At 33.2% G+C, this 26,360-nt stretch overlaps 1 protein-coding gene across 1 annotated transcript; it reads right to left on the reverse strand.

Annotated features, from left to right (window-relative positions):
- Positions 1 to 17,383: 17,383 nt before the first annotated feature.
- LOC123205703 (F-box/kelch-repeat protein At3g23880-like) lies at positions 17,384 to 21,349 on the reverse strand. Its single transcript, XM_044622724.1, has one exon. It carries the CDS (start codon positions 18,695 to 18,697, stop codon positions 17,384 to 17,386), a length of 1,314 nt encoding a protein of 437 aa, XP_044478659.1. The 5' UTR covers positions 18,698 to 21,349.
- Positions 21,350 to 26,360: the final 5,011 nt, after the last annotated feature.

Here is a 26,360-nt window from a genome sequence, read left to right on the forward strand (position 1 = left end):
TCCTAATTTTTCTGTTTTACTTTCTATGTATAGTTTCTTGTTGAATATATTTAAAGGGTACAATGTATACAAGAGAGAGAGAGATTCAGATTAATATTCTTTATAACCCAAAATAGTTGTCTTTCTTATAATTATCATGGTATCAGAGCTATGGTAATTCAAATTTCTCTTCTGCTTTGAAAATTATTTTGTTTTGGTGCTTCAACTATCACAAGCAATTCCTTGCCTGTACTGCCCTATTGTTCGATATAAACTAACCTTGTCTTCGACATTCAATAATTTCCAAGTGTAATTTATATCTCTTGTAACTCCATAGATTGTGAAAAATTTGACTCCATATCTGTTAAGTTTAATGGGAAAAATTATCCTATTTGGGAATTTCATTTTCGAATCTTTATAGAAGGAAAATAATTATCTGGAATTCTAGATGGGTCATTGCGTGAACCAACTGATGATAAAGAAAAGGCTAAATGGAAAACAAATAATGCTAAAATCATTACTTGGATATTGAATTCTATTGAGAAAGAAATTGCTTTGGATTTGAGATCTTTTAGTACTGCTAGTAAGATTTGGGCTCACCTTAAGAAAGTGTATTCTCAAACAAACCAGGCTAGACAATTTGAAATTGAATATATGATAGCTAAACTCAATCAAGATGACAGGGACATAAAAACATTTTACTCTGAATTGTTGGGATTATGGACTGAGTTAGATATGATATCCTTAAGTATTGTTGAGGATTCTGCTTTTCAAGAACTAAAGAAAGAAAGAGATAAGAGTAGAGTGCTTCAACTTCTTATGAAACTCAGACCTGAATTTGAAAATGCTAGAGCCAATATAATTAATCAAGGATTAACTGATATTGATTCGGTATTAGGAGAACTTTTTCGAGAGGAAACTCGACTACGGACTCAGGCTGATTTGGATGCTAAAACTAATTATATTGATGCTGTTTTTTTAGCTTCTTGTGGCAGGCCCCAAATGAAACAATCCAATGGAGATTATAGTAAAACCCAATGTTGATTTTGCAATGGTATTGGACATATGCAGTCCCATTGCAAGAAGAGGAATGAATACAATTATTGTAAAAAGAAAGGGTATGTGATCGTTGAATGTCGACTGTTGTAAAGAAATAAACAAAACCAACCTGCATTTCTTGCTTCTAGTTTCAGTCAAGAACAAAATACTGGTGGCTCAAACAGTGTGACCTTCACTCTTACGCAAGTGACCATACAACAGATGAATCAAACTACCATACAAACTGTCCTACCAGGTGTCATTTCATCTGCTTTCTCTACTGCTGGTTCATCAAGTAAAACAAACTAATTAGCTCTTTGGTTCCTTGACTCTGCAGCCTTTAATCACATGTCCAACCATACACGTCATTTTTCAAAACTTCAACCATATCCACCAAATAATTTTGTTATTACTGCTAATGGAGAAAAACTACCTATCAAAGGGATTGGAACACTTTCTTTAAACAAATCTCTTCCTCTTTCTCACTCTTTTTATGTCCCAAATTTAGCTATGAATTTAATTTTTGTTGGTCAATTGGTTGATCAAAATTGTTCAATTAATTCTTCATCTTCTAGTTGTTCTATACAGAACCTTCAAACTGGGAAGGTGATCGGGAAGGGGCATAAGTAAGGACGATTGTTTCACTTGAACCTGAATGATCCAACCTCTCACAATCATAAGGATAATCAGTCTTCTCTTCTATTTTGCTGTTTTGTTTCTTCTCCAAATAATGTTTTGATTGCTAATAAAAAGTGGTGCCTTTGGCATCGATGCCTTGGACACCCTCATGCAAGTAAACTCAAAAACATGTTTAAGTCCAAAGTTCTTCCTGTTCAGTTAAATATTAATTTTGATTTTTTAAAATTAGATTGTGAAAGTTGTTCTCTTGGCAAGGTGATGTGGAATGAACTAATTAAAGAAGAAACGATGGAGAAAGAAGGAAAAACCAGAAGGAAGAAATTCGCAATCAAGAAAGAAGAGAGGAATTAGAGAGAACCAAGAATACACAGAGAGAAAAACAGAGAGCAAAGTTGATTGTATTTTCCAATTATTCTCAGTCTGTACAATTAGCCAACATTATATAGTGGCATTCTTTTTATTTTTATAAACGACATCGTTTCTTCACTGTTTCGATTTACCCATTCATTTTCTTCAAGACTTCCCACTCGTATCAATTCCCCCTACTCAAGCTTCCTTGTCCTTAAGGAAGAGTTCCAAGAGGTGAAATCTCTTTAAGCCACCACGTAGGTTTCTCCAAGTTTATTTTTGAATATTTGATGGAAATAGTAGTAAACACCCTCAGATGCAGTAGTATTCAAGTCACGCTCAGTTAGTTGCCGCGCCTTTACCTTATTCACAATAGAAAACTCTTCAAAGCTGATGGGACATTCACTATACAAAAAGTCTTTCCACCCTTGGATGGCAAACATCACTCCTTGATTTTGGACAATATTAACTATTCCAGCATTAACACTTTTTTTTTCTTTTTCTTTACCTTTACTCTCACTGAACTACCTCACATATTTCGCTGTCTCAATGAGTTATCACGATTATGCACCACATACTCGCTCTCTTGGATTGATACATGTTCCGTATTTGTCTCCAATTCATCTTGCCTAGCTGAATCTTCCACAAAAACTGACACTAAAGCAAGAACAACAAAACCATGTATTGGTACCTGTAAATAACCATAATTCGTTGCCACGACAATTTCCGTAGGCGTTTTCATCTCTGGCAGTTGAACCCTATCTTCCAGATATTCCATGACAGTTTCCTCTTCAATTAACTCAATTTTATGTTTAAGATTTTCAGCAACTTCTTCTGTGTCAACCCTATCTTTCAGATATTCCATAACAGTTTCCTCTTTAGTTAACTCAATTTTATGTTCAAGATTTTCAGTAACTTTTTCTGCGTTTGCTTCCGCTAGGTTAAATTTCTGTTCAAAATTTTCAATTTGTAGCAGACTCAAACCTCTAATCAAGTTGTTGATCTCATCAAAGGACTCTATTAGCAACCTCTGAAAATGTGTCTCTGATTCTTGCAATGCCTCACGTACATACTGTAACATTTCTTGCTCAAACTCTTGGTCTGTTTCTTCAACCATGGCGGAGGATCATTGCTCTGATACCAATTGATATGGACTGAACTAATTAAAGAATAGACGATGGAGAAAGAAGGAAAAACCAGAAGGAAGAAATTCACAATCAAGAAAGAAGAGAGGAATTAGAGAGAACCAAGAATACACAGAGAGAAAAACAGAAAGCAAAGTTGATTGTATTTTCCAATTATTCTCAGTCTGTACAATTAGCCAACATTATATAGTGGCATTCTTTTCATTTTTATAAACGACATCGTTTCTTCACTGTTTCGATTTACCTATTCATTTTCTTCAAGACTTCCCACTCATATCACAAGGCTGCAAAGTTACACTTTGCTCCTAGTTCTTCTAATGTAGAAGCTTCTTTCGATTTAATACATGCTGATTTATAGGGTCCGTCACCATCTTTGTCTAGGTTAGGATATATATATTTTGTCTTGTTCATAGATCATTACACACGGTTTACTTAGGTATTCTTTTTGCGTGCTAAATCTGATCTTACCAATATTGCAAAAGCCTTTATCAATATGGTTGAGACACAATTTGGCAAAACCATTAAGATTTTCCGCTCTGATTTTGGCGGAGAATTTTGTTCTTCTCAACTTACCAATTTTTTTCAAGAAAAAGGAATTTTGCATCAATTCTTGTGTCCCTATACCCCACAACAGAATAGTGTTGTTGAAAGGAAGAATCATCATATCGTTGAAATTGCTCGTACTCTCCTTCTTGAATCTCATGTTCCACATAGTTTTTGGGTAGAAGCTATTCATACAACTGTTTTTCTTATCAATCAACAACCTACCCTTGTGCTTAAACATAACACACCTTGGTTTTATCTGTTTAAGAAACCCCCTAGGTACTCTTATCTTAGAGTCTTTGGTTGTGTTTGTTTTGTCCTTCTGCCTCTAAATGAACGCACAAAATTATCTCCTAAAGCAGCGAAATGTGTATTTCTTGGTTATAGTGACAAGCATAAAGGATATCTTTGTTATGATTTTCAAGCAAAAAGAATGCGCATTTCTCGCCATGTCATATTTTTTTAGAATTTGTATTATTTTTCCTCTTCTGTTGTGACTCCTCCCTTATCTCTTGATAACTCCATTTCTTTTCTGCTTTCATTTTCTGATAATAATTCTACGAATGGTTTAGAAACTGATTTTTCAGGTTCATCAGTGAATATACCGCAAATGCCTTAACCTAATCACAATTTCGAAGGTCTACAATCTTTGCAATCATCAGCCATACCATCTCATTCCTCTAACCAACCACGTCGCTCAACCCATTCTAATTTTGGACAGCCTCTAGATCGGTATGGTTACTCTCCGAAATGGTATGGTCCTTCTATTGCTTATCTTAGTACTATTGAATCCATTTCCATACCATCTACCTATAAGCAAGCAACAGATAATGCATGTTGGAAGAGTGCCATGGAAGATGAAATTTTAGCTCTTGAGACAAACCATACTTGGGACTTAGTTCCCGCACCACCTGATGTCTCTTTAATTGGTAGTAAATGGATCTATACTATTAAACTCAAACCTGATGGTTCTCTTGATAGGTATAAAGCCAGATTAGTAGCTCAAGGCTACACACAAGAGTACGGTATTGATTATGAAGAGACGTTCTCTCCAGTTGCGAAGATGACCATAATTAGAACTCTATTAGCTATTGCATCTGCTAAAATATGGCCTTTGCATCAGATGGATGTCAAAAATGCTTTCTTGCATGGCGATTTACACGAAACTGTGTACATGAAGCCTCCACCAGGATACCCAATCTCTAATCCAAATTTGGTGTGTAAACTTCGCAAGTCTTTTTATGGACTCAAATAAGCCCCTCATGCATGGTTTGAGAAATTTTCATCTATAATTAAACAAGTTGACTTTCGAAAAAGCTCTAATGATCACTCATTATTCATTTCTCATTCCTTTAATGGTATCATTGCATTGCTAGTATATGTCGATGATATGGTTATTACAGGTGATGATCAGAAAGGTATCAACAAGCTCAAACATTTTCTTCAATCCTCCTTCCATATGACATATCTTGGGAAATTGACTTATTTTTTGGGTTTGGAAGTCTCTCAATCAGAAGACGGGGTATCTTTCAGTTAACAAAAGTATACTATAGATTTAATCAAATTGGTCAATCTTCCTGATAACCAATCTTGTGCTACCCCAATGGAATTCAATTTGAAATTAACCAATGATGTTGGTCCACCATTGCCTAATCCTTCTTTATACAGATGTCTTGTTGGCAGCCTCATATATCTTACAATCACTCGACTTGACATTTCATATGTTGTCCAAGTGGTGAGTCACTTTGTTTCTGAACCTCGTAAGTTATATCTCTTAGCCCTTCATTGAATCATTCGGTACCTTAAAGATATTTTGGGACGCAGTCTATTTTTTCCTTCCACTTATTCTCTTGAACTAGTGGCATTTGCTGATGCTGATTATGCTGGGTGTCTTGACACACGTCGTTTTACTACTGGTTGGTGTGTCTTCTTGGGGTCAACGCTTATTTCATGGAAGTGCAAAAAGCAAGACCGGGTTGCTAAATCTTTCACTGAAACAGAATATCGCTCTATGTCATTAGCTAGTTCAGAAATTGTTTGGCTTCGTCGACTTCTTTTGGATTTTGGTGTTTCATCTAATCAACCGACTTCTCTTTATGCTGATAACATTAGTGCTATTCGCATAGCCACTAATCCTGTTCACCATGAACGTACAAAACATATTGAGGTTGATTACCATTACATCCGTGAACTTGTGCAAGACCAAACTCTTCAACTTCATCACGTGCCTTCTCAAGATCAAATTGTAGATTTGTTAACCAAATCTATGACATCTGCTCGACACATGTATCTCGTTGACAAATTGATGGTTGTTGACACCTAGCATCAATTTGAGGGGAGGTGTAAGCTGTACTACAACTGTATTACAACTTATTTAGGCTATAATACAACCCTGATCTTTGCACAAATTATAACATATCAATAATCCCTACAATCATGTAACTTTCCTATTTTTTCTGTTTTACTTTCTATGTATAGTTTCTTATTGTATATATTTAAAGGGTACAATGTATACAAGAGAGAGAGAGATTCAGATCAATATTCTTTATAACCCAAAATAGTTGTCTTTCTTATAATTATCAGTTTATCCTGAGATTATATATATAACCACATACTGAATCACTCTTTCTTTCAAAAAAAACCACTACCACATTGTAATTATCAATAGATGAATTGTAACCAAGCCCCAAAACCAGAGACCTAAAAGAACTTATAAAATAGCATCCTGGAATCATCTTGAATTCCCTAATTGTTGGATTCCATAGTAGGAATGTCCAGGAGATCCTTTTGGATCTCTCAGCATTTTTTAATTGTATTAGTAACAAACCATTATAGGACCCCGATACAATGGCATCGATGATTCTGTTGGTACAGTAAGGCCATATCCAAATAAAATCGAATTTGTTGGCTGCTGGAATGAGATAACAGTCTTCTCCCGTTGAAGGAAGAAAAATTGTTTCTTGTTTTGCTTCTTCAGCATGCGATGTACCTTGAGCGGCAGGACTGCATAGAAAAATACAATGAGATGTGTTTTCTATAACTCCAACTCTATGGAACTTTTTAGATGTTTCAGTGAGATGATTTATGGCAAACTTGTGAGTCAAGATTATGTCACGCCAAGATTTGAAAACACACTTGAATCGCAAGAGAGATTTTGTGGGTAGTTTGAGAATGATTTCCTCTATAATATCATGCGAAAAGAATGGCATTGGCGCTTCCATCTTTTGTCTACTGGAAATTGTAAAGACCTTCATATTCTCTCCCGTATATAATTCTGACGGGAAAAGCACTATGTCCCACTCAAATTTTAGGCCATTCTCAACCTATACCCACTTGAAATGAAAAACCCCAACTCCCACCTATAGTCAAACTTCTGATAATTTTTTCTGTTAAAGGGAGGGGTAAAATAGTTATTTTACTGTATATATTAAAAAGTTATAAAGTTTATTATTCCTCGCCTCCCCAGGTTTTAGAAACTAACATTTTACCTTTACTTAAAGTTTTCAAACTTTAAAAAGTAACATTTTCGCCCCCAAACCTAGGGTTTCCATATTTTTCAAAACTCAGTGCCCCCTATAACTTTTAAAAATAGCATTTTCATCTCTATTCTTCAACTTCATCTTTCAACGTCGTCTCTGACCTCTTTCTTCTCTTAGTACGATGACGATGGTGCAATAAAGAGATTTTCATCTTCTCGTCGCATGATGTGACAAAGAGACAGAGATGTCTCTTCGTCGCACCACCCAGACGACTAAGGATGATGTTTCATCGTCCTTCATCACTCGTTGCTCGTCCAAACACGATGACAAAATATCTTTCTTTGTTTGTTCTTCCAGATCTAGATGACACTTCGTCGTCCAGATCTGGGCGACGAAGGTTAGTCCTTCGTCGTCCTTTGTAGCCAGAAACGGGAGATTGGTGGAATGCATAGGCCATCGGTGGTCGTCAGAGAAAGAAACAAACCCTAGGGGTGAAATTTAAACTTTTCAAACTTTGAGGATGGGTTGAGGTGTTAGTTTTTAAAACCTAGAAGGGGAAATGATAAAATTTTAAAGTTTTAAAGTTTATAGGTAAAATGATGATTTTTCTTCTGTCTCTAACTAAAATTTTGGACAGCAGTTTGGTCATGGGTGGGAGTTGGGGTTTTTCATCTTCTGTGGATGTAGGTTTGAGAATGACCTAAAATTTAGGTGGGAAATAGTCCTTTTCCCTAATTCTAACTAATCATAATCAACTACGATTAGGATTCCTAATTTAATCTACTCTGTATGGGAGTAGTATAATTATTTTCTTAGTTTTGAAAGGATCCCAATTTCCTAAGTCATAATGTTACTATATTAAGAAAAGACTAACCCAAGTTTCCTAATTACGTTATAGTAAATTATTTAACTATAATTAGTGACTTAAATTAATATAACTACACCAGTATTATTTTCCTAATCTAACAATTATAGTACTTGACCAAATGGGAAGTTGTCAAATCCTTGAAAAAGACTTCCTTTGTTCTTGTACATGCCTAACATTTCCCTTTCTTTATAGCACAACCTTATCCTTGAGGTTTATAGTTTTGAATCTTTGTGGTCTTGAAACTTTCAGGGACAATTCATCTGAGATAGAGAAGCATTAAGTCTTCTATATTAGAGTTTGTTATGCAGTAGTGTGTTGAAGTCTGTTACGCAGTGGTGTATTATTGATGATATAACTGCAGAGTATCATTGTAGTTGCAATGTCGTATTAGTATTTGGGATGGGAAATTTTGCTGATGTAGAGCTGCGGTTAAATTTTGATCATGAGTAGTTTTGTGGAGAAGTTATAAATGTGTTGTAATTTTGAAAGAGAAAAGAAAACAGTGTTACTATTAAAATTGAGAGCAATGTATTTGAAGCAAAGAAAAACTTCATTTTATTAACTTCAGAAACATTATAATTTAAAGCTGAATTAATAACAACCCACTAAAGTCATGGTCATAAGATTACACCATGATCAAAAACATGAATTAATAACAACCCACTAAAGTCATGGCCATAAGATTACGCCATGATTAAGAACATGAATAAAAAAAAACCAACACAAAAACAGGAATAATTTGAAACATTCAACTAAACAATATTTATGATTCCACATCAGCAGTCCTAAACATGTCTTCTAACAAAATGTGTTGAACTTTGTTATGCAATGTATTATTGATGATATAGCTATAGATTATTTTAGTCGTGATGTTGTTGTAGCATTTGGATGAGCAACGTTTAATTTGCGATCTTGTGAAGATGTTAAAGAAGAGCCCCAGAGGGCGATGGACTTTGGCTTAAGGAGAGATGTTGTGTAGAAGTTGACCAATTGACGACATTTGAGATGTTGACCAAGTTGACCAAGCGTTTTCTATTTATAAGTTGCATTTTCTGTTAGAGGAATGCTATATGTATAATTTTTGTGCATAATTTTGTATATAAACAGTAATATATTAATATATAATTGGATAGTTGAAAATTAAAAATAAACTAATATTCAATCACATAATGACATGTCATCGTTTATACATAAAATTGTGTATATAATTTTATTGTTTTTGTTAACATTGTAATTGAGTTAAACAGTTTTTGTTATAGTTGACAATTTTCAACATAACCTATTAAGCCGACATGACATGACACCAAAAAAATTATGTATAGTTAAGTTTTTCTAACACGAAATTTATTTCAGGTCAACCGATACAACTCAAAATTAAATTGGATAGTTTTAGGTTTCACAGAAAGTATCCGGCATGACCCAAATGAATGTTTTGGAGAAATATTATTTTAATAGAATTTGATAAAGATAAATTATAAAAATGTTGAAAGTCAATATCAACAACAGTTGAAATTTTTACAAATTGTATATAGTTACATCTTTATATAATTGTAATTACTTATGTTATTTTTATTTGTATTTAAATATTTTATTTTATTATTAAGTAGTAAGATTTAGATTGTGATTTTAATTCAAAGTCTTGTTATATATTTAAACATGTGATAGGATCAGTTATATTGTTGCAACCATCATCTGTATAAATATTGAACTTCAGTCAATGAGAAATTAATCTGTTGAAGCCAAAATCTACCGAGTTAAAGAACCTCGCTTCCTCAATATGTTCTTGGTGGTGAAAATTTGTGTTGCAACTTGAAGTTCTCTGAATTGAGGGGTTTGACCATGGTGATCTCCCGAAGAAAAGCCTATAAAGTAGAAAATATATTAGGTTTATAAGTATGAAGATCGAAACTCTACAAAAAACCAATTGACCTGTGTTAAAATCCAATCTTTCACACTTATATACTGCTCACTAATATTATATTTATTATATATGAGAATTTAGTCTCCAACACCCTCCCTCAAGTACAATCATCATAAGCTGTTAGGCACGTCGTTTGGCTGAGTCCGTTTTTGGATGGGTTCATTGTCATTTGTATCTAGGAATCCTTTAGACTGTTATATATAATTGTGGTGGATTGGACCTTAACATAAGTTAATTGATTTTATGTAATATGAATTTCGATCTCCACACTTATAAACCCAATATATTTCTAACATAGTATCAAAGCTTGAGCCAGAAGGCGAGCCTAATGTCCTAAAGTATTACTATATACAAGTAACAACACACCCATAATGGACTCGGCCAAATGGCTAACCTAACAGCTTATGGTAATTGTACTTAAGGGAAGGTGTTGGAGACCAAAAAAGATAAAAGTCTCACATACAATAAAAGTAAGTAAAGTGAGTGATATATACGTGTGGTGGATTGAATCTAAATATAAGTTAATTGATTTTATATAATATGAGTTTTGATCTTTACATTTATACGCTAATATATTCCTGACAAACACTGAGACTGAAGTTTGTTCAAACCATCCATGTGAAAGGTAGAGATGATCACACAGCTTCAGTGACGCGTTGAATTACCCCCCTACAAGCTCTATACCATCAAAATGAAGCACTTCTTATTGAAATGTTTGACAAGAACTTTCACCATATGTATTCGCACGCTGAGAGCCCATATCCACTGAAGAACCATCACCTTCTCTTGCGGTCATGGAAGAGAACACATCCTGAAAAAAGAACGAGAGTACAAATTGTTTACTTCCAAGAAGACTAAGAAAGAAGAGAATGGTGTCCTTTTTTTTTTTTTTTTTTGTATTTTATTAGCCGCCCTCATTAATTTTGCAAGTTTTATATAACCCCATAACATGAATTTCAAATTCCTATTGAATCCTGATTGTAGAATAATAATAGAAGACTAACCCAACTTTTTTAATTACATAATACTAAATGGCTTAAATATAATTATTGAATTGAATATAACACTCTCAATGTGATTTTCCTAGAATATGACAATATAGTCCTTGGACCAGATGGGAGATTTTTGAATCCTTCAAGAAGACTTCATCGGTTGTTGCACATTCCTAACAAAATCTCTTTCTAAACTTTACATTAAATTAAATTCATCTCGTCAAATTAAATTATATACACCTTATTTAAATATTAGCAATGATTAACACCTTCCCATCTAATATTCTATCTAAAAATACTTTTTTACCTCTTGAGTATATAGATCATAATATTCCACCCAAAACATAATCTTTTTCATACTACTTGACTTATAAAAGAGTATAATTGTCATATTCATTTCCCAAATTTAATATACCAAAAATGAAAAAGATTTCTTTTTTTTTTTTAATTTTCTTTCTTTCTTTCTTTTTTTCATTTTTTTATTCCTTGCCTCACCATCCAAGCTCAAAAGTCCAACCATTTTCAATGGTCAGTCTGTCCTCATCTTCATGAAATCATTTTCATCATCACAGCCCTCGTCCCTACTCCTCCTTTATGTCACCCTTGTGTCTGGCTTGATCTCTTCCTTTTCCCACTAGGTTCACCAAACCCAAGCATTATTGTGGTTGACAACGCACCTTGTCTAATTGTGACCCACCTCTTTGATTTTGAATCAACTTCTTCTAGATCTATTAGTGTGGTGCCAGCCAAGGGAAACTCATCAACTTCCAAAATCACAACTCGCTGCACCACCTAGCCTCTAATCCAATAGTCGTGAAACTCCAGCAATACAGTTAACACGCATAACCTTGCCACAATCGCCACCACGAACCTGTAAACCAGCAATTAAGAACTTATCTTCAACTCATTAGAACCACCCCGGTGCAAAAAATTTAGCAATGCCCTTGGACCATGGATCCTATAAACGACTCTATCATAAGCCAAACCACTTCTTCAAGCTGTTTCATACGTTCAGAGTTGGAGCCATTCTTAATCAAGACTTGTATCTCTATCATGAACTTCCCTCGCAAACTTTTCCTCACTCTTTGTAATGTCCCCCTTAATATTATTTTCCTTCTTATGAATACTCTCAATAATGTAATTTAAAGTTATTGGCTCCCACTCAAGCTCAACACCTTTTTTGGGCTCAACTTTTACAATCGTCATGGTGTTTGTAGTAAAATCTAATGGATACCACCTAGTATTAACGACATCATAGAAGGAGTTTTAGATGATCATGTTCTCAAAGTTGTCAACTTTTAAATATATGATAAGTCACCCCGTTGCTCCATTAAGCAAGAACGAAGATTGTTATACAACATAACTTGGTTGAGCATAATGAAGATAGAAGATACTTGAGGGAACTTTTGCGGAGAAGTTTTAAAGTGGGTTATGTTGTGTGTGTGATTGTACTAAAGCTAGAGTTTTGTTTTTAGATTTGTTAAAGAAGTTATATGTTCAATATGTTAATTACACTTAATTAGGGGTACTATGTTAAATTATAACAAAATGAAACAATTATTGGTAACATACTAATTAAAATTTATGCACTTGTTTTAGAGCTCTTTTTGGCTAATAGTGTTAGGGTTTTGAGATAAAAAATTATTTCTAGTTTAAAAATCTTGGGTGAGAAGATGTTAATCACTCGAATATTAGCCTTTGATCTTTCATACAAATTCCTAAAATTTAGATATTGTTGAATACAAATAAAATTTGATATAATTGTAAATAAACCCCACGCAAAACCTAAGTAAAAAAAAGTTTTAATCTATATACAGGTAATACTGTATTTAAATTTATTGTTAGATGATTTATTTGTTGTGCTATAAGGCAACCTACCAAAATGCTACTAAAATCGCACTATACCAACTATGATCTATCCCGATTTCACCATCTCGAATCTAATTCGGTTTGCATTTGATTAGTTCTCTAGTAACGAATGTTGTTAGTAAGTTTTTTAATTTTTAATTTAATTTTATAGTTATTAATTCTAAAATTCATATAAATTGGGTCGAAAATATATTTGATAAAGTTTTACGGTTGAAGTTTTTACTCAGCTTCAGTAAACATTACAAAGTCAATAAATAGTATTTTCGTCTTTTAAGTGTCCATACGATGCCAATTAACAAATCTTATTAAAAGAACTAGGTGATGGGTGGAAAAACGTCTTTGTCAAACTTCATGGGGTTGAAAATTAACAGGGCAAGTCTTGAGTGGAAAAATGTTCTTTAACCTTAGATTACCTTATATGGTAAAACCACTCTATGGTCATACTGTTGGGACAAACCTAATTTTATTACTTTGGGGAGGTTATAACATAATATATGTGTAATCACAAAAAAAAAAAAAAAAATCTTATTTTGACTTAATTATCCTTATTACAAGAAGTATTAAAGAAAAATAAGTATTATTTTAATAAAATTCATTAATAGTGAATGTCAAACCTTTTACAGGAAATTGTGATGAACAATAAACTATGTACTTCTTTTACACGTTTCTTTGCGTAAATTACTGATATTTTTGCTAAAACTTTAAGTCTTAAGATATTTCATAATATGCATAACAAGTTGGATGTGATTGATTTGTGCATGCACTAGCTTAAGGGAGAGTATTAAACTTTTAAACTTTTGTCTCGCATTGGTTATCTATATACTTTCTCATATACTCTCTCTATATATTGTAAAGAGGAGTGTAAAGAGGAGTGTAAGGCTAATATATCTTCTCCTTTTCACACTTTCTCTCTTTACAATAGAAATTAGGTCTTAAGCAAACATGCCTCAAACATCTCTAGGCCTGCAATTTATCACAGAAACCACAGTGGAATCAATGAAAGAAGTTATCAAACTCAAAGAAGAATCTCAGCAATCTGGATTACTCAATGTAGCTTTGTACAAAACTCAAATCTCAAACGTAAAATGTAAACTCAAACATAGGAAACATTTTGGAATCTGATTTCTTCTTGAGAAGGCAAAAGCCTCACTTTTCAATTTATACGATTTTCCATAACAGATTATTCTTTGTTTATTATGCAAAGATGTAAGTAGCTACTGTACTACCGTAGTCCAACAATTGATCCAAATATTACCATCTGTATATTTGTATGTAATATTTTCTGCGAAAAGAAAAAAGATTTTAAACAGAAATCTTTTTTATTTCTTTTTAATAAATTAGTTCTTCTGAGTCAAAAGTTTGGTCATATAATTACCATCTGTATATTTGTATGTACTGGTATCTCAATTTGACTTACCTTTCTGTTTTGTTTAGATGGTGAAATTCTGAGTTTTAGTTCGAAAAGTGATAGAAGCAGCACCACCTCATCTCTCTTTAGGTTGGAGATTATGAGAATAGAGCTATTCTCTGTGTATGGAATTGTCCTTTTTGTAAGTTTGACTTGTATTATCCTAACCAACCTGGTTTACAGAGATAAAATCATTAAATTTTATAATGATGTTATTCGTTTGAAATTAATAAACAGTGTAAATTCTACTATCCAGTTTGGTTAATAAGTAGGTACTTTTACCATTTGTTGATAACGTTCCAGTCCTGCAATTCGGTCCAATTACTTAATGTAAAAGCAAGAGCATGTCATACTACAATGGTTTTCCTGTAAGGACACATAACACCAAGAACAAGAGGTTTGGAAGGTAGGTGATCAATTTCGCAACTCGCATAGATATGAGTTGATGATTTCAATTATTGCATTGAAACTTGAGATGTAATACCAAAAGTTAATCTTCCTAAACTCACGGAGCAAATTAAGGGTTTACACAGTAATCCACCCGGCTGTGTGAATTTTGACTTGATTAAATAAATCTGTAATGTAGCTAGGAGACGGTGAACTAACAATCAGCTCAGAAAAAACCATGCAAAATTTTCTCAACCATACACATGTATTGATGGCCAGTTCATCAACTTGATTGACACCCTGCCTGCAACCTGTGGATTTGCTAGCTATAAAAACCCAACATTACTTGTTGTTTTCACCACTCAAAACTCAATAGCAATAGCCATTTAAGAATATTAATCCCACACGACATCTAACAATGGCTTCGAGCAACAAGTGTTTGATCTCAGCTTTCTTTGTTGCTTTGACAATATTTTCTTCCATGGATGTTGGGTTAGCATCTCGCCGTCTACTGCAATTGCCACCGTTACCCACTTTGCCAAATTTGCCTAAACCGTCCGCATTGCCGCCTTTGCCTTCGGTGCCTACACTGCCAACGACCGCACAACCATCTTTTCCAAACCCCACTTTGCCACCACTTCCTACGGCTTTGCCCACCATTCCTTCTGTCCCAAAGCTCACTCTCCCACCATTGCCAAGCATACCTTCAATTCCAACTACGATTCCCTCTATTCCATTGCCATTCTTCTCTCCACCTCCTTCAAATTAAACTGTTTAATCTATTTATATATTCTCCCTAGTCCCTATCATTGGTGTGATGTTGCAGTTGCTTGTCATATGGGAAAGCCTTGTTTTTGTATCAGTGATGTCTTGTCCCGCAGTATGTTGTCTTGCGTACAGGAAGACTTCTTTTTGTGTCACTGGCAAATCTGAAGCTTTCTGTTGTTTGTATTATTGCTTGTTATTTCTAGTTTCATCAAGTTCACAGCAGATTTAGTATTGCATTCTTTTTTGGGAGTTTCAGATTTTGAACCTGGCATTCAAAATCTGCCTCATTTTGTTATGTGCAGTATCCGATTAGCTTGCAATTAAGACTTTGAAGATGCTGAGCCTGATGCCCTTATACACTCTACTTCAGCAATTATTGATCACTTCAGTGAAAAGGGAATTAGGTGCAATACAATTCAGCAATTATTCAAAAATGCTATTCATTATACATTTCTATTACTATATAGAGTAAGTTTTGAAATAAAAAATTTGCATTTTTATATGTTTGGTGTGAAGATTTTGTTGGTTTTTTGAGTGGGAAGATTATATGCAAAGATAGAGAAATGGAAAGAAAAAACAGGAAAAGCAGAGAAGAGAGAAGAAAGTTCTGATAGTTGTGATGATCATCCTGCTTTTCATTGCATCAATAAAACATTTATATGTACATCCTATTTACATCCTATTTTACTTAAAACATATACATAGCAGTTCAAATTAAGCTAAACCATATAATTTCTTACAAAACAAACCAAAAGTAACCAAAAGCTTACCTACTAACAACTCCAAGCTACACTGGTTACATTCTAACCAAATACAAACTAAAACAACTCAAAATGGATAAGGAAGTTTGTCAGTATATTAAACAACAAAAACAAACTTATATTCGCTTTGTTTCAAAGCACCCAAGCACATCTTCAACATATCAAAAAAATCCAACAACTGCATACTTCACTTAGCTTCATTAGATTTGAAGAAAAAACTGAATGCAACTAATTTTATCACCTACCTATGTTTACAAATTGTCATGAAACTTATGGTAGATAAATCTCAAGCAACACAGTATCGTCAAGCAAACTTCTTAACCAACTATTTTAGTAGGACCTTACCTGGATCTTTTTATTGTTCAATTTGATACAATGGAGGTGTTTTGGCAGCTACAAGGCATGATATGAAAGTATATCAATCATGGTGTTTAACTTTTGTCATAGTATAAACATGTGGATGTGAGTGTTTTCTTTGGGGTAGAAGTATGAACTCTTCGCTTCCCTTTCAAAGTCTGGGTAAGCAACTTTTATTGCAGTTCATATTGGTTATTGGATCAAAACTGTTTGCCAATTTAAAATTTCTCTTAAAAAGGAAATTCATCCAAATGCATTCTTTACCTACAATTCTTAAGTTTTTAGACCATCTGGTACCTGTCAATGCAATTAATATGATTGTCTGAGATAATACCTTATGACATTATATAGAGGAGTTTATGTCTGTTTGCATAGTCTGTCCTTTACATTTACAAGTTTGAAGAATCATGATGATAATTAAGTTTTATGATTCTCTAGATAAGATTACAGAACATTTCTCAACATAATAATCTCATGATGCACCTTGAGAATCTGTTTGTCGGATCATATAATTGGTATTGATACTGGTCTTGTGTTGTGTTTCTATATGAATCATCCGTTAACTAACAACATTGGCTTGGTAAAAATTTGGCTAACTTTTGCAGGTGACATCTGAAGTTGCTGCTGAAAAACAGATCTAGCAACTCCGGTTTCCCCGTGCTCGCAGAAAGAAATTCAGAACCAACAAGATATGCTTAAACACCCAGATTGTTTTTAGTGCTCTAGTTGAAAGCAATAATAAGAAATTTATTTCCAGAATAACTTGGATCAAACCCATGAGTTCCAACATTTGAGGCATCTCTAAAATATAGAACTCTGCATGTCTAGCTATTGCATACCAATAAAACCCCACAATAATAATAATAATAGAGTAAGAAATATTAGTATTTACCATCTTCTGAGCATGACATACTGAATTGCTTTAGTGAAACAAGACTCTCCTCATAAGAACCTACCACATGACCCCTATCAACACGCATTGAAACTTTCTTCACTTCTCCTGTTCTAGTGTTGAATGAAATCATGTCACTCCAATCTGTAACCATGACCACTTCATCACCATTCTTTGAAACAAACAATGGCCTTATGTCACTCATTAAAGAAAACCTCAAATCAAATGGCAAGTTCAACAATTTAATCCATGATTCTTTCACTCCATATTCCTTCATAATCCAAACCTCAAACATATATTCAATAAAACCTTTTTCCCGTCGAAGTCGAGTTTCACAAAGGCAATCTTCATAAATACTCAAATAAGTCTTGAAAGTGCCGGCAGAAGCAGGAGGAGATAGAAACTCCTTGAACTTCTCCTCTTCTAAATCAAAGTAAATGATTTTATTAACCCCACCTCTGCTTGAACTCAATGTTACCCAATGTGGAGCTCCATTCACTATTGTCGTTCCTGTTTCCTCAAGTAAATAGCCTGTTTCCTCAGGTAGATAGCCTAAACAGGTTTCATCGGATAAGAAAAGATTTCCAAAATTGTTAACTTGCCTAGCGTTCTTGTAAGGGAAGTAAAAATTTTTAAGTCGTTTCCATGAATTTGTCTTGAGATTATAAACATAACCACAAGCCAAATCACTATTTCTTTCAGAAAATACTACTACCACTTTGTAATTATCAATAGATGAATTGTAACCAAGCCCCGAAACCAGAGAACATAAAGAACTTTTGAAATAGCATGGCGGAATCATCTTGAATTCCCTAATTGTTGGATTCCATAGCAGGAATGTCCTTGGGTGTCCACTGGATTCCTCAACATTTTCCAATCGTATCAATAATATACCATTACAGGACCCCAGTACCCTTGTGTGGATGAATCTGTTGATAATGTATTCATTAGCTGCAGGAGCCAGATAACAATCTTTTCCCCATAAAGGAAGAAAAATTGTTTCTTCTTCTGCTTCTTCAGCACGCGATGAGGTTTGAGCGGCAAGACTGTATAGAGAAATACGACCTTCCCTTAATTTTTCTGATTCGAAGACTCCAAATCTGCGAAACCTTTCAGATGTTTCAGTGAGATGTTTTATGGCAAATTCGTGTGTTGAGATTAAGTCACGCCAAGATTTGCAAACACACTTGAATCGCAAGAGAGATTTTGTGGGTAGTTTGAGAAGGATTTGCTGTATGATATCATCCGGAAAGAATGGCACTGGTGCTGCCCTTTCTGTACTGTAAACGGTAAAACCCTCCATAGAAACACAGTATGTATCACTCAGATCTAGCAATTTTATTCCTAGAAATTTGATTAGTTGCCTCTATACTTAATTTTGCGGGGTTTATATAGCCCCAATTTCCCTATGAATCCTAATAAAAGACTAACTCAACTTTCCTAGTCTTTAAGATTATTTTTCCTAATATGAAAATTAAAGTCGTTGGGCCGAATGGGAAATCGTCGAATCCTTAGAAAGAATTCCTTTAATGTTGTATGTACATGCTTAACATTTCCCTAACTTGTCCTCAGAGTTGAAAGACCACCTTTACATCAAATTGCTCATGGAGGTATTAACTGGTTACCTCAAATACCTTTCCTGTTGGTTTGAAATTAGCTCCTAACAGCACCGATTGTCTCTAAAGTTTCGTTTTCGGTTCATTGGACTCCTTCAATTTGAATTTAGAAGCTTTCTTTTAACAAAAAAATTTTCGGGGAGGACAAAATTCGGTGGGTTGATTCAAAATGATGGCGAAAATCGCAGTTTCAGGTACAGAAATCGTAACAGTGGTAACTTCAGAGGTTGTCAGTTACTGAAAAAATCACTTTATGTTGAGCTTGGTTGTAAAATGTGCGAACATTAGTTGAAATTCCGCCTCACATCACATTTTGTTAAAATGTCTCAAAGAGAAGCAACTTGCAGAAAATCATAATGATGCGTGTCGCCACTAAAACTCAAGAACAAGAACGGAGATCGTAGAGAAGTTAAATTAAGAACAAGAATTACAGAGGGTTTGAGAAAAAAAATTCATGAAACATTTGCAAAGGCCTGGTCCTGCCGATATTATTTCACCCTTTTAAAACATTCAAATGACTACTACATATAATGTTCCTTTTAAACACCATGCCCCTGCACTTCTGACTCATTTGTTCAGTTTGTAACAATTCCCCTTCGTTAGCTTCCTTTTCCTCGAAGGAGAACAAAGGAAATTGCTGACTAATTGTGTCTGCAAACTCCCTGTGGCTAAGGTTGGTTTGCAATGATTTGTTTCCAAACTTTGAGTTAAATTACTTAATGTATATGTACAATTTTCAGGCAGTAACAAAAATATATATAAAAGATGTTACTCTTATTTCTTGCACATGATGATTTGACATCCACCTATTGCTTAAACAGTTTTTTAATTTTATTTCTACCACCTGCCGATAATCCTTCATGAATCTCATTTTGTCCTTTTAAATTTATTATTTATTATATAATATATATTATTTCTATCACCTGCCAATAATCCTCCACCTCTGCATCTTATAACGCGTTTTATCTCCCGCCCCTTCATTCTGCAACTCCAAACGCACTCAAGGCCATTACAGGAAATGGAGGTACTGATGGTCATTACAGTACTGCTCTTGTGGGCTGTCATCGCGGTGTTGGTTGGTGCAGCAATTCGTCTCTTTTTTTTTTAAATGCCAACAACAAAAAAATGTCATCCAGCCGAATTTTGGTATCATTTAAAATCTTAAGATAGCAGTTCATGATTTGAAGGCCGCAGTCTGTGACTTCGGGACTTCCGTTCAACATGTTGAGGCTAGGCTGAGTCCCGACTGGGTATTTTTTAAATTTTTTTTTTGTTTTTATTACATTTAAGTGATAGTTTTTCAAACAATTTTGATGTTGCGAAGTGAAATGTTTTAGGATGGTCTTGATGAAAGAGGGTACTCGGGCGATAATGAGGCTATATTTGCATTTGAATATGGGGTTGAATATGAGTCGTCGTGTTAAAGACTGCTCACTGTAAGTTTTTATGTTTACAGGGTCTGTTTTTTTTTATTTTTGTGCCTCTCTTGAGTCCTATCTTTACATGCATTTAGATAGTCACTGAAGATGTGCATTCTAGTGATAATTTTTAAGTTATTTTGAATATGTATTGATACTCTGACTGCTCCAACTTCATGTTCGAATGACATTTTTTGGGTTATTTTGAAATCAATACATCAAATTGATCAAAATTTATTAAGCATTTTCCAAAAGCCCCTCCTCCCATTCCAACAGGACACCAAAGGGGGTGAGCCTTAGAAAATAGTAGTAACCATCCTCTAATACATACCAAAGTTGAGAAAAAAAAAAAAGTTAACACAGCAAACAAAATACCCCTTCGACACAGTCAGAAACAAATCAACTACACAACAGCAATCCAACAACACAAAGCAACCCTTCAACACAGCCAGCAACAAATCCATCCAAAAATCCAACAAATCAATCCAGTAAAATTATAAAACCTTGAATTCTAAATAAATTAACACAGCAAAGGCCTAAAATTATAAACCCTTGAATTCTAAATAAAGGGAGGAGTGACGGTGGATGATTTTGTGGGAGACTGAGGGGTGAAGCGACGGTGCAAGATATGAAAACAAATAAATTTTAACATAGCAAAGACCTAAAATTATAAACCCTTGAATCTTTGTTCATACTTACTTGAAATGTCATGGAAATCTCCCGCCCTAAGCTGACGAAGTTGACTGAACAGAGTTGAATCGACAAGGCGCTCAAACAAGAAGGTGGACGCAGTCGACAGAGGCGGAGGTTGAAACTGAAAGAAGGCCAGCAAAGAGACAAGGGAACAAGTGATGGTGGAAATATTTGTAGGAGACTGAAGGGTGGAGCGACCGTGGAATATATTTTTTTTTAATTTGCAGCGGGAGGTGAAGCAACTGTGGAAGATGTGAAGACAAATAATATATATATATATATTTTAATTTGTAATATATATATTATATTATATAATAATATATTATATATTATAAAATATTTTTCAATTTAAAAATAATATAAAATATAATTAAAATTTACAAAATTAAAAATAAAATATTTTTTAAATTTATATCATATCAATTTGGATTTTAGATCGAAGACTTTAAACCCTAACCAACCATATATGGATCGAAGACTTTAAAATGAATTACCAATTTAGTAATTAAATATAAATCTCGAATTTATTTGATTCAAATTATTGTTTAATTTGAATTCATACATTGTGTCACACCAAATTTAATTAGACTCAAATTCAATTAAATAATTAAATATATTATTAATTGTATCATATTATACAATATATACATTACACTGTGCCGAATCAAATCGAGATTTATATTGAATTACCTAATTAATAATTTATATAGAATTACTTAATTGAATTCACTAGAACTGATGGATTAGATTCGATTCGACTCAACTTGATAGTTCAAATGTGCTTGGATTTGATTTGAGTTAAATACATGGTTTATAGTTTGATTTGGTTTGAATTTATATATATATTATTAATTGTATCGTATTATACAATACATACATTGCACTTTACCAAATCAAATCGAGATTTATATTGAATAACCTAATTAATAATTTATACAGAATCACTTAATCGAATTCAATAATTGATATAATCATACGTAAAAGTATAGTATACTATTGTATTGTATCAAATTTAATTCAATTCGAATTCAATTAATAATTATTGAGTTAATTAAATTCCAATGAATTCAATATAAGCAATAGAAGAGAGATTACCACATGATTTGATTTGACTAGAATTGATGAATTACTTAATAGAATTGATGCACTGTACCAAATCAAATCAAGATTTATATTGAATTACCTAATTAATAATTTATATAGAACTATTTAATTGAATTCAATAATTGATATAGTCATATGTAAAAGTATAGTATACAATTGTATTGTATCAAATTTAATTCAATTAGAATTCAATTAATAATTATTGAGTTAATTAAATTCGAATCGAATTCAATGTAAGTAATAAAAGATAAATTACCACATGATTTGATTTAACTAGAATTGATGGATTACTTAATAGAATTGATGCACTATACCGAATCAAATCGAGACTTATATTGAATTACCTAATTAATAATTTATATAAAATTACTTAATTGAATTCAATAATTGATATAGTCATACGTAAAAGTATAGTACACCATTGTATCGTATCAAATTTAATTCAATTCGAATTCAATTAATAATTATTGAGTTACTTAATTAAATTCTAATCGAATTCAATATAAGTAATAAATGATAGATTATCGCATGATTTGATTTGATTAGAATTGATGGATTACTTAATAGAATCAAATATATGGTGTACTTGATGGTTCAGATGTGTTTTGATTTGATTTGAGTCAAATACATGGTTTGTGAAGGACTAGAGAAGATTAAGAAAACATTGGCAGATGAATGAAATAAAATTAAAGAATAAATTAAAAATAAAATACCATTATTGAAATATAATTAAAATTTAAAAAATTAAAAATAAAATATTTTTCAATTCATACTGAAAACAAATGGGTAATTATAAATTTATTAAAAATAATGAATTATTAAATTTTATTGACCAGTCAATTTAATAAATGATGTAATCATACGTAAGAGTATAATACACTATTGTATCGTATCAAAAAAGAGATTTTCAACGAACTATAACTGTACTTATGATTCATCAAATAATGTAATCAAAATGTGGAATGAAATTACTAGTAAAACTGTAAATATTTCTCAACCCTTTATCATAAACAAAATCACACATATAGATACCTCAAATGAAAAATAATATTTTTCAACCTCAAAATTATCATTTATAACATAGATAAAATGAACCAAAGGCATACTCTTGGGTGGTTGCACCCCAGTCATAACATCGTTGCCTATCCCCAAATCTAGCACGTACACGAACTTGTGTATACGCCCTACTTCTATACTAGCTATTTGGGGCGCATACTAGGATAACTGATTGAATTTTGTTGAATATTCCTTTACTGATTTTGTCCCCCCTATCAAGTGTTAAATTAAATAGTTTCTGTTAACATATGATTTAAATGACTGTTTTAAACTTTCATTAGTTAATATAAATTCTATCCCTTAACTAATGAAATAACCAAAATACCTTCAATTTAAATGATCGTTTTAAACTTTTTTCCAAAAAAAAAAAATCAAAATACCCTTTATCAAGGTAAATAAGCAGTGTTTATCCAATTATTATAATCATTAGATATGATTGGTTAATCACGTTAATTGCATTTTAGACTAAATAAGTGGCGTTTTTCTGCATTATTGGAGGTATCGTTGCCGTTTTAACCATCTTCATAAACAGCTCACTGATTGTTTCACAACTTTTACGAATGAAAAGTTTCAGAGCAAAACGCTACCAGAAGCCAATGGAAAGGAAAAATGAAAGGCCAAATGACTTTCTTTTGCATTTTTCAGTTTTCGTATGAAATCCAGAACACGTGGCATTTTATCATTTGTCATCAAACGAATAAACAATTGTTTATTCGTCCACCTTTTTCAAATTTCAGTGTTAAATGACAAAAGAGACCTTCAGATGTTACAACTTTATTGGCTAAAACATTCAAACGTTATCCTGAGCCGTTGATTTTCGTCAAAATAATTCCAACCGTTGATGTGAAGCAATTAATGCATTAAAGCGGGTCAAATCCTGTTGGCCAACATTAATTGTCCCTTAAACCAGTGCATTTGAGAGGATTAAAGTTTTTAAAACCAGTGCAATAAAGTTCCGATTTTTCAAAGGCCAAATGACTTATTCCCACCCAAGTTTTATGACGTCAGCGATAGAATATAAGATGGGTCCGAATTAATTGCAAAGTCTTGATCTCTCGCCAAAAGACTTATTCCCACCCAAGTTTTCGTTCATTCACAAACACTTTTATATGAAATTTTAAAAATTTAAATATACACCTATTTCTAAACTTTTGATAGAATTTTTAATTAAATGTAAGAATTAAACTATTATTTTAATAATATTATTATAATACATATAACTTTATCCAGTTTCCCTCCCAAGTTTTGAAAATAGATCATTTTCTCTTTAAACTCATATTTTTCATGTTTGAAAAATGATTTTTCTCCCTAGCTCTAAGGTTCATACATTTCAAAATTTCATTCTTCATCCGCCCCTCAAATTTTACGAAAATTCTCCAATCGCCCATACATTTTCGGTTTGCTATTCTTTTTCAGATGTCATATCCCTCCATCTTTGATGACCTCTTTTCCTAAGATCTGAACTGTCATCATCCTCTCCCTCTCCGGTGGCTTCCTAGCATGGAAACCATGTTGAAATCTACCAAAATTGAGCGAATGATTTGAATCAATTTCTATTGATTTATGAAAATATAATTTTCTGTATATTTCATATTCAATAGAATTACAATTATATAGGAAATTAGGATAGCTAATTTAAGAAGACCATTAACTACTCCTATCTAAGTTTAGGAAGGATATTATAGCATTCTTAATCTATATGATTCTCTATGATTCACTATATATACAAATATCTCAACATATCTCAACACTCCCCCTCAAGCTGGAGCATATAAATCATATGCACCAAGCTTGTTACAAATATAATTAATTCGTGGCCCTCGAAGTGATTTTATCAGGATGTCAGCAAATTGATCATTTGAATTGACATGACTTGTGCCAATAATGCCAGATATAACTTTCTCTCGAACAAAGTGACAATCAATTTCTATATGTTTTGTCCTTTCATGAAAAACTGGATTAGAAGAGATGTGAAGAGCAACCTAGTTATCACAAAATAATGTCATTTGTGGAACATCTGCAAACTTTAATTCTTGAATTAACTACTTCAACCAAACAAGTTCACAGGTAACTAATGCCATAGCACGATACTCAGCTTCGGCATTTGATCTAGCCACAACATCTTGTTTCTTGCTTTTCCACGATATAAGATTTCCTCTAACTAAGACACAATACCCAAAAGTAGATCGTCTATCTGAAGGTGAGTCTGCCCAATCAACATTAGAATATCCAACTATCTATGTATGACCCTTATTCTCATAGAGTAGACCTTTTTTTGGTGCTCTTTTGATATACCGTAGAATCCGAACAACAGCATCCCAATGATGAGTACATGGCGACTAAAGAAACTGACTAACAATACTAACTGAAAATGAAATGTCAGGTCGTGTTATGGTGAGATAATTGAGCTTACCAACTAATCTGTGATACCTCCCAAGATCATTAAGAGGCTCTCTCTGTCTAGGTAAGAGTTTAGTATTAGGAACCATCGGAGAGTTTATGGGTTTACAGTCTAACATCCTTGTTTTTTTCAGAATATCCAAAGCATACTTTCTTTGTGAGATAACAATTCCAGATTTAGATTGTGCCACTTCTATGCCGAGAAAATACTTGAGTGGCCCCAAATCTTTAGTCTGAAAATGTCTAAACAGATGTTGCTTTAATTGCATAATGTCATCTTGATCATTTCCCGTTATAACAATATCATCCACATAAACAACCAAATAGATACTTTGTCCTTGTGAGGTATGTCTATAGAACACCGAATGATCAGACTCGCTTCTACTCATGTCAAATTCATGAATTACTGTACTAAAACATCCAAACCAAGCACAGGGAGATTGTTTTAAGCCATATAAAGAGCGTCGGAGTTTACAAACCAATCTAGACTCCCCTTGAGCAACAAAACCAGGTGGTTGCTCCATATAAATCTCTTCTTGAAGTTCACCATGTAGAAAAGCATTCTTGATATCCAACTGATGTAGAGGCCAATGCCTAATGGCAGCCATAGAGAGAAACAGATGAATAGATGATATTTTAGCCACTGGAGAGAATGTTTCATAATAGTCCAGGCCATATG

The sequence above is a fragment of the Mangifera indica genome, unplaced genomic scaffold (genome assembly GCF_011075055.1).
Source record: "Mangifera indica cultivar Alphonso unplaced genomic scaffold, CATAS_Mindica_2.1 Un_0013, whole genome shotgun sequence".
Lineage (NCBI taxonomy): Eukaryota > Viridiplantae > Streptophyta > Magnoliopsida > Sapindales > Anacardiaceae > Mangifera > Mangifera indica.